Source organism: Callithrix jacchus, chromosome X (genome assembly GCF_049354715.1).
Source record: "Callithrix jacchus isolate 240 chromosome X, calJac240_pri, whole genome shotgun sequence".
Taxonomy (NCBI): Eukaryota; Metazoa; Chordata; class Mammalia; order Primates; family Cebidae; genus Callithrix; species Callithrix jacchus.
The window spans coordinates 49,853,958-49,862,731 of record NC_133524.1 but is presented as its reverse complement, the minus strand read 5'-3'; the positions used below and the strand labels follow the sequence as shown (position 1 = coordinate 49,862,731).

General features: G+C 44.7%; 1 protein-coding gene across 1 annotated transcript; it reads right to left on the bottom strand.

The window, feature by feature from the left end:
* Positions 1-220: 220 nt before the first annotated feature.
* LOC144581085 (G antigen 10-like) lies at positions 221-7,845 on the bottom strand. The gene is made up of 5 exons (XM_078363241.1): positions 7,749-7,845; positions 6,570-6,658; positions 5,893-6,016; positions 2,208-2,333; positions 221-337 (listed from the first exon to the last, which is right to left on the bottom strand). Exons 2-5 carry the CDS (start codon positions 6,648-6,650, stop codon positions 315-317), a joined length of 354 nt encoding a protein of 117 aa, XP_078219367.1. The 5' UTR covers positions 6,651-6,658; positions 7,749-7,845; the 3' UTR covers positions 221-314.
* Positions 7,846-8,774: the final 929 nt, after the last annotated feature.

Below are 8,774 nucleotides of genomic sequence, written 5' to 3'. Positions count from 1 at the left end.
AGATGATATGACTCTGCATGTTGAAGACTGTAAAGGATCTAGAAGTAAACTTTTAGAATTCATACGCATATTTAACAGGGTGCTGGACAGAAAACTCCATATATAAGTATTGGGTCTCTACATACCAGCACAAACAGTTAGAATATCAAATTCCAAAGAACGATAGATATTTGACAGCACCGAATACCTAGAAATAAAGTTCACACAAGATGCGAAAGACTTCATTGCAAAGGGCTGTATAGCTTTATTGAGAGAACGTTAACGAACAACTTCCCAACTTCAAAGCAGCCTCCATCATTTCAGCGTGTCTTCTTTTAACACTGTGATTGCTTTCCACCTGTACCAGAAACACAACAGTTGGGAACATGACTTAGCAACAGATAATTTAGGTGACCCCAAAGGCATACAAAGCACATTACACTTTGGGTTTTCGAAAATGGGCTACAAACAGAACCCGAAGCGTGATCCTGTGTCTTACATCCAATTAAACCTCTGTACACACTCTGAGGGTACATCTGCAGAACTTAAGGGTAATTTCCTCCCTAAACATCGAGTGCGTCCTTTAAACTCAGAAGCACTTATAATTCACAGTCAGTAATTTGGAAAACACATGTGTAAAACATACTTCAGTTGATTACTCAGGAAGTATTAAAGTCATGGTATTTAAACTTCAGATTTTATCAACTCATGTCCAAAAAGTTGAACCTTACATATAACATTTGATATGATTAGAGCTGATTATATCATCTATGTGTCTACAGTCTTATTAGAAATAGTGGCTCATAAAGACTGACAGTGGGGCAGGGAGCGTGCTTAACACAGGCATCTTCCTACCCACACCGATGCTGAGCATCACTGATCAACATGCCACAGATGATAGAAACTAAACCGTCTCTAGCCATTTGATAACCCAGTCACGCAAGGTTTCTTTGGGAAAAGATTTAAAAACCAATTATTCATTAAGAGCCAGACAATCCCAGGCTTAGCAACATAGTGAGACCTCATCTCTATAGTGAATTAAAAAAAAGAAAAAAAAAAACTAGGCACAGTGGCTTGTGCATGTAGTTCCAGCCGCTGAAGAGGCTGAGATGGGAGGATCGCTTGAGTGTGGGAGGCAGAGATGACAGCTAGCTGAAATCCCACCACTGCACTCCAGCATGGGTGACAGAATGAGACTCTGTCTCAAACAAACAAACAGAAGAAGCCAGAGAATTCAGAATTTGACAGGATCTAACCATACACATTCAGGTCTCCACACAGAAAAACAAACATGAAGCAGAGTGCCCACTCGCTTTCTTAGCAGCAATGAAACCTGAACTCACAGGTTTTCAGATGACACAGGCCAGGGTTTCATGACATATGGTAAACAAATCATGCAAACGGAAGATCTTTGTATCCTATGCCTTCTATCCGTCAGGATCACAGTATGAAAGGACCAGAATGAAAAATGATTTTAACATATCTGACTTAAACTCACTATTTTTATAGTAACCAAAGATAGGTTGAGAAGTTAAAGGATCCGCTCAAAATCTCACAAATGCTGTAAGAGAGCTGGTATTGGAACCTGCATCAAGGGCTTCAGAATATTTCACACCAACTGATGGGTGTTACAAATGTCTTATGTATTTGTTTAAAGCAGACCTTTACAAACAATATGAAAATTATGAGCCACTGGTTGGAGGATTTATACTCAAAAGTTGTCATTCAAGATGACTTTGACTCAGTGTGTTTCTCTATCTGACAGGCTATAGGTCGGGCGCTGAACTACGTTGCAAATAACTACTATGTTAGAAGACCTCTGTTATTGAGGAGGCAGTATTGTTACCTCCCCGTTATTAAAAATGGAATCCTCGGTTCGGCGCGGTGCCTCACACTTGAATCCCGGCACTTTGGGGGGCCGAGGCAGGTGGATCACCTGAGGTCAGGAGTTCGCGACCAGCCCGTGCAACATGACAAAAGCCCATCTTGACTAAAAGTACAAAAATTAGCTAGGCTGGGAGGCGAACGCCTGTAATCCCAGCTACTCGGGAGGCTCAGGCAGGAGAATCACTTCAACTTGGGAGCTGGAAGTTCCTGTGAGCTAAGATGGCACCACTGCGCTCCCCCTGGGCAACAGGGCGGGACTCCATCTCAAAAACAATAGGAATAAGAATATCACACTCTGGAAACAGACACCATGCAATCTGCATGCCTCAGAAATTGCCTACCTGCTTCTGGCGGTTGCACCTCCTCTGGATTTGGCAGGCACACCTCCTGGACATCAGGACTATCTCCACGCTCACACCCAGTCTTCGGGTGAACCTCTTCCTGACTATCAGCTTCAGGCTCCGGCCCTTAAAAATTAAAACAAAATTATCAATTCAAGCAGTAAAATATGAAATATGAATAAGGAAATCACATTCATGCTCTCGGTGTTATTAAATAAAGGCTTTAGCTAGTGTCATAAGAAATGTGCTCATCACAATCCCAGGAACATTATTTCAGGAGTCTGTTAGCAGAAAACAGGAAAACAGGGTTTTCCAAAAATATTACCCCCTTCTTTCCCCAAGACTGCCCTCACAACACTTTGTTGCCTCCTTTGCACTTCTCTGTTATTGGACTTCTCAGTGTCCTTATCGTATTAAATGACTCAAGGCTGAAATGCTTTCTCATAGCACTTACAGTCCTAGCACTTAGACGTCTAATATGGCACGAGTAGCCACCAATAAACGCTGAGTGAAAATCTCTGAAACATACACGAAAAAGCCCAGACTGCTGAACATTCTACAAACCAACTGGTCTATCCTCCTCAAAAATGTTCGCATCAGGAATGACAAAGAAAAATTAAGGAACCATTCCAGATTAAAGGAAAGTAAAACCACATGACAAGTACGTGCAACATGTGATCCTGAACTGCACTCTGCATTATATAAAGAAATTCTATGAAGGAAATTATCTAGGCTGGGCACAGTGGCTCACTCCTGTAATCCCCATCATTCTGGGATGCCAAGATGGGCAGATCAGGTGAGGTCCGAAGTTCAAGACCAGCCTGGCCAACGTGGTGAAACCCCACGTGTATTAAAAATAGAAGAAGAAAAAAAGAAAGAAAGAAAAAGAAACATTAGCCAGGCGCGATGGCCGGCAACTGTACTCCCAGCTACTCAGAAGGCTGAGGCATGAGAATCCCTTCATCCTCAGACGGTAGGCTGCAGTAAGCCAACATCGTACTACTGCACTCCAGCCTGGGCAACACAGTGAGACTCTCTCTCAATCAATCAATCAATGCAAGTGTCTGAATAACTGGCAAAAGTTGAGTACACACTGTACGCGAAATGACTGCATTTTCTCATTGTTAAATTTGCTGATTTTGGTCTTTGTGCAGTGAGAATCCAAGGAATGACTTCTTCTAGGTTCGGACAATATACACACAATCAAGTACACAGGGTGAAGGGCCACAGTACCTGAAACTTTATCTAAACAATTGACCATTTAGAACAGTAAACATAATATCCATAAGTGAGTGTGTGAGTGTGTGGGCAGCAGGGTAAGACAGGGAGGGAACAGATATCAAACTAATAAAGCAAAAGCTATTAACGGTTGCTAAATCTAGGTGACAAGTATGTGACCTCATTGTAGTAAAATTGCAAATTTTCTATTATTGTTATGTCTTCAAAATATACAAATAAATACTTGGAAGAATATATGACAACTACACTGAATTTACAAAGCCAGGAGGTTTCTTTTAGTTGTGGTTTAAAAAATACACACACACACAAACACACACATACACACACACACACACACACACACACACACGACATAGAATTTATCATCTTAACTATTTTTAAATGTTACAGATCAGTAAGGACCTATGTGTGCAACATTACCAGCAACTAGAAACAAACTTTGCATGTTTGTTTTCCTATATGATGAAAGCTTTAAGTATTCATTTCTTTGTTTCTATCCTTATTTATGTATTTGTTAGCGATAAGGTCTTGCTATGTTTCCCGGGCTGGGCTTGAACTCCGGGCTTGAACTCCGGGGCTCAAGCAATCCTCTCAGCTCAGCCTCCTAAGTAGCTGAGACTATGAGTGCATGGCATTCAACTCGCGTTGAGACCTTGCTCTTAAATGAAAATCTGAGGATAAACCACGGGATTTCTACAATGCTTATATTCAGCCATAAACTACCAAGAGCAGTGGGCATCAGCTAAGAAATCTGAAGTCCACAACACGGATAGGATTTCAGTAACAATTACTATGTAAATTTCTGAGGATTCATTAGCTGAATGCACTTGAGGACTATGGAAAATCTTACACTCATGACACCCATTACCTATTGGGGTAAACAGAAACTTAATCTTTTTCAAATAAAGTTATATTTCTGTCCAAAGGTACTAAATATACTAGTCCATAAATGAACCCCATGTAGAACAAAGCACCAAAAATTACATGGTTTGTGAATCACAGCAAATATACTGTCCTGCACTGAGAATAAGGGAGCGGGTGGACAGCAATTAATGGGTATTGTTGTCAGTCATATTCGAGAAACCTTTAAAATAAATCCCTAAAATAATCCATGACCTGAGTTACATAAATGTTTTGTTTCAAACTGTCTTTTTTTTTTTTTTCTTGAGACTGAGTTTTGCTCTTGTCACCCAGGCCGGAGTGCAATGCTGTGAACTTGGCTGACTGCAACCTCTGCCTCCCAGGATCAAGTAACTCTCCTGCCTCAGCCTCCTGAGTATCTGGGATTAGAGGCGCCCACCACCACGCCCAGCTAATTTTTTGTATTTTTACTAGAGATGGGGTTTCACCACGTCGGCCAGGCTGTTCTCAAACTTCTGACCTCAGGTGATCCACCTGCATCCACCTACCATACTGCTGGGATTACAAGCGTGAGCCGCCACCCCTACCTCAAACTATTTTATCTAGGAGAAATTATTTCTCTCGTGTTGACCTCAGAATAATTACTTTTATGGTCTTTCTAACCACAAGAGGATAGCATCACCTCCTAAACCCAATTAGAAAATCATACTGAATCGGCCAGGCGTGGTGACTCACACCTGTAATCCCAGCACTTTGGGAGTCTGAGGCGGGCAGGTCCCAAGATCAAGAGAAGAGGTCAAGAGCAGCCTGACCAACGTGGTGAAATGCCGTCTCTATTAAAAATACAAAAATTAATTGCCTGTGGTGGTGGGCGCCTATACTCCCAGCTACTGTACTGAGGATGAGGACAGGAGAACTGCTTCAACCCAGGAGGCGCAGGTTGCAATGAGCCGAGATCACGTCACTGCACTCCATCCTGGGCAACAGAGCGAGAGACTCTGTCTCAAAAAGAAAAACAATAGTAAAGAAAAGAACATCGTACTAAAGCAGCTCCACATATGGCAGTATCCCGATTCATTCAGTTTTTATCAAACCCATCACATTAAAATTTCAATCCAAGCAAACAGTGGCCAACGTTCAGTGACTCCGTTTTTAGAGCTAGTCCTGCTCCTCCGACCTGGATCTATTCCTGGGCCACTACTAAGCTACCTTACAGTAAACCATTTGAGTTGTAAGCATTTTCAGCAAAATTATTTACTTCTTTTTACAGTAACGTAGACAGATGATAGAAGGACTCAAACTTTGAAACAAAGCACAAATCTTGCATTCACCAGTCAACTCTTCTTGGATTAAACCCAGTCTCCGAGCCTGCATGATCTTATTCATAATGTGGACATGTTTCATCATAGTGAGGAGTTTCCCTAAGCTAAGCTGCAAACCATATACCCTCCTCACTTTTTCAGTCCACTGCAGCCATTCTTTTCATTGTTTCCTTTCCTCCTGTGCCTGCTATGTGGCAATACATGAGACACACGCCCCACCCCATCCCCCCCACGACAGGCATTCTTCTTCCCTTTCCCTTCACCTTGACCTGAAGATGCTCCCTCATCTTCTCCCTCCTGAGCAGGTACAGGATCCTGACTTTCAGCTGCCGGTTCCCCTTCTTCAGGTTTTGGTGGTACCACTTCTTCATCACTGAACTGCTCGGGCTAGGGAAAGTGTGTGGGGGTGTGTGTGTGTGTGTGTGTGTGTGTGTGTGTGTTTGCAAATCAAGAAAAAACAGGTTTCTTGTTAATACAAGATTACATATATATATACATATACAGAATACACAGATATTTCTGATCATAACTAAGACTAAAGACAGTTCTTCTTCATGAGACAGCAGGAAGGAGAGGAAAAGAAAAACAAAAACAAAAAACAGACATTTCTCCAAATCCATTGTCCATGCCCAATAAGGTTACTCCACCCACAGGAAGCTTACTGTGAGAACAGTGACCCACAAGGACTTTGGAAGCTATTACACGATGTGTATCATCTGTCATTTACAAGCCCACCATGAGAAAAATGTCATGGGCAAAAGCTGAAGAACACGAGAGAGAAACAAAATCCACCTGAATCAATGTTCCCTTCACGAGACGCCATAATCATTTTTATCAGCATGAAAGAATTTTATCAGTGTCTATACACCTATGCAACAACATTATCACAAATATTACTGTCTGCTAATAGAAAATATCGAATTAACATTAAAGCACTCACCAGCATACGCCCAATCATCTCAGGAGGTTCTATACGGCGTCTTGGATTAGGCCGATAGGTTGATCTTCCACGCCAACTCATATTTCTCGCTGAAAAAACAGCAATAAAAAAAATCGTGATTGGGAACGTGCACTTGCGAGGACAGCTATATTCGATCACTTCCGTGGCTAAACGGTAACTTCTCATTTATTTTTGAAAACACTCTCACAATAAGTCCCTCAGTTAAGCAGACGCGTGTACCTTTTCTAAGTGCCTGCAAAGCCACTTATGCTGGCCATGCTGGCAGAACAATCATCTTAAGGCGTGTGGCAAAACGCAGCAGACATGTTTTCTCTAAATTTCTTTTGGATGCGCGGTCTCGCTCTGTTGCTCAGGCTGGAGTGCAGCAGCGCGGTCACAGATCGCTGAAGCCTTGACCTCCCTGCTCAAGGGAACCGCCCTCCTCAGATGAGGTTTCCTTTCACGAGTGAACTCCACATGAAAACACTAGTGAATCACAATTCCCCTGACTACTGCTTGTGGCACACTCCCACTTACTAGAGCCAGTCACCCCCCTCAAATCAAGTTTGCTTGGACGGCACAGCCTCGCCCAGTCCTTCCCGTTGTTTCCGGACCCTCCATGGTGGAGGTGAGACCTGGCGTGGCTTCTCACTCGGGCGCTCTGCTCTCCACGATGCTAGGGGGCGCGAAGCAGCCCGCAGCCTTCCCAGATGCCAGGCCCGGTCTTCACTTTCCACCTCGCACCCATCCCCTCGCCCCCACCCACGGGGACCCATTCAGGACTCAGGAATCTGCCCTGTAGGGGGGCTTCTGGCACCTCAGGACTTCCATTCCTCCAACATCACCCCCAGCACTCGCCCCAGCTTCACCTGAGCCCCGGACCGCCTCCCTTCTGCGGCCCACCTTCCTCGCTGTCCTGGCCCCTTCACGACCACAAAGCTCATGGTGGCCTCGCAGCATGTAAAGAGGAGGATGACCTCCAGGCCCTGCTCTTTCGAGGTAAGGAGGCCCTTCTCTTTCAGAAGCCATGAGGCCCTTGTCTCTCAAGGGCCACGAGGCCCTTCTCTCTCAGAGACCACAGACCACGCAGCAGGACCCGCCGGACCCCCACGAAGCTCACTGCCTCCTCCTCAGCCTCACTCACACTTCAGTGCCTCGGGGGACTGCTTTCAGACCTACCAGATGAGTCTCCGTAGAGGAAAAAGAATCCGGATGGCAGGAACGCGACACCGCACCCTCACAGCTGCCTGGCGTTCTTCACGCGAGCGAACGCACCAACCGGAAGACGGTCAGTGGACATGCGCACTGAGACGGGAGCCCAAGGAGCATGCGCGGCTGTGGGTGGGAAAGGGAGGGCTGCCGTTACAAGCCCCACACCCCAAACTCCCAAGTCCCATCCCCGCTGAGGATAACGGAATCCGACCTCCCTCTGCTGTTTCCTACGCCTCGGGGACTCAAATCCCTCAAATAGTGCTCCCCTCAAAACTCACTCCACCTTCAACTGAACCCCCCTCCCATCCAGGGCCCTCCCTCGCTCTGGCCTCACCATGGGGGCTGGGACCATGGAGACTGCCTGGAAAGACATTTAGACCACCTGCTGAAACAGAAATAACGACCTACCCCAAAAAGAGATAGTTCACCACGAACAAGTCAGAGAAAGAGACTGAAAGAAAAATGAATACAACCTCAAGGACCTGTAGGAAATTACTCGAACATCTATCATTTGTAGCATCAGAATCGCCGAAGGAGAAGTGACGGTACCCGTGAAACAGGAGCCAAGGACAGCCAGAGTGACACCGTTTGAAAAGCAACTCCATCTTGAAACTAACAAGACACATTCCTTACCAATCACAACCCATGGCCCCAACATGTTCGTAGTTGAGAAAACAGACTAAAGGTACCTACAAGGACATGCTCCCACAGCAGCGGAAAGTGCAGGGGTCCCAACACTCGTAGCAATATATGCTTTCAAAATAATTATGCTGTCACATACTTACACACTGGAGTGTCAAGGATACTTTTCTTTTAATCAGTAGAATGATAAATCTCATCATGCTGTCAGCCCACGCGCACAAAGGTACAGTTCAGGTTAGTCTTTACATGGATAAGACCCCAATATAAGAAAAACCTGGCCAGGCCAGGGTTCACACCTGTGATGCTAGTACTTTCAAAGGCTCAGCTGGGAAGATCGCTTGAGCTCAGGAG

Bases quoted from the DNA above. Each gene is read 5' to 3' on its own strand.
- LOC144581085 (XM_078363241.1), bottom strand. From the start codon at position 6,650: ATGAGTTGGCGTGGAAGATCAACCTATCGGCCTAATCCAAGACGCCGT. The intron at 6,017-6,569 runs GTGAGTGCTTTA...CACTTTCCCTAG, and splicing joins AGATGATTGGGCGTATGCTG to CCCGAGCAGTTCAGTGATGA. The intron at 338-2,207 runs GTAGGCAATTTC...TTTCTGGTACAG, and splicing joins GGTGCAACCGCCAGAAGCAG to GTGGAAAGCAATCACAGTGT.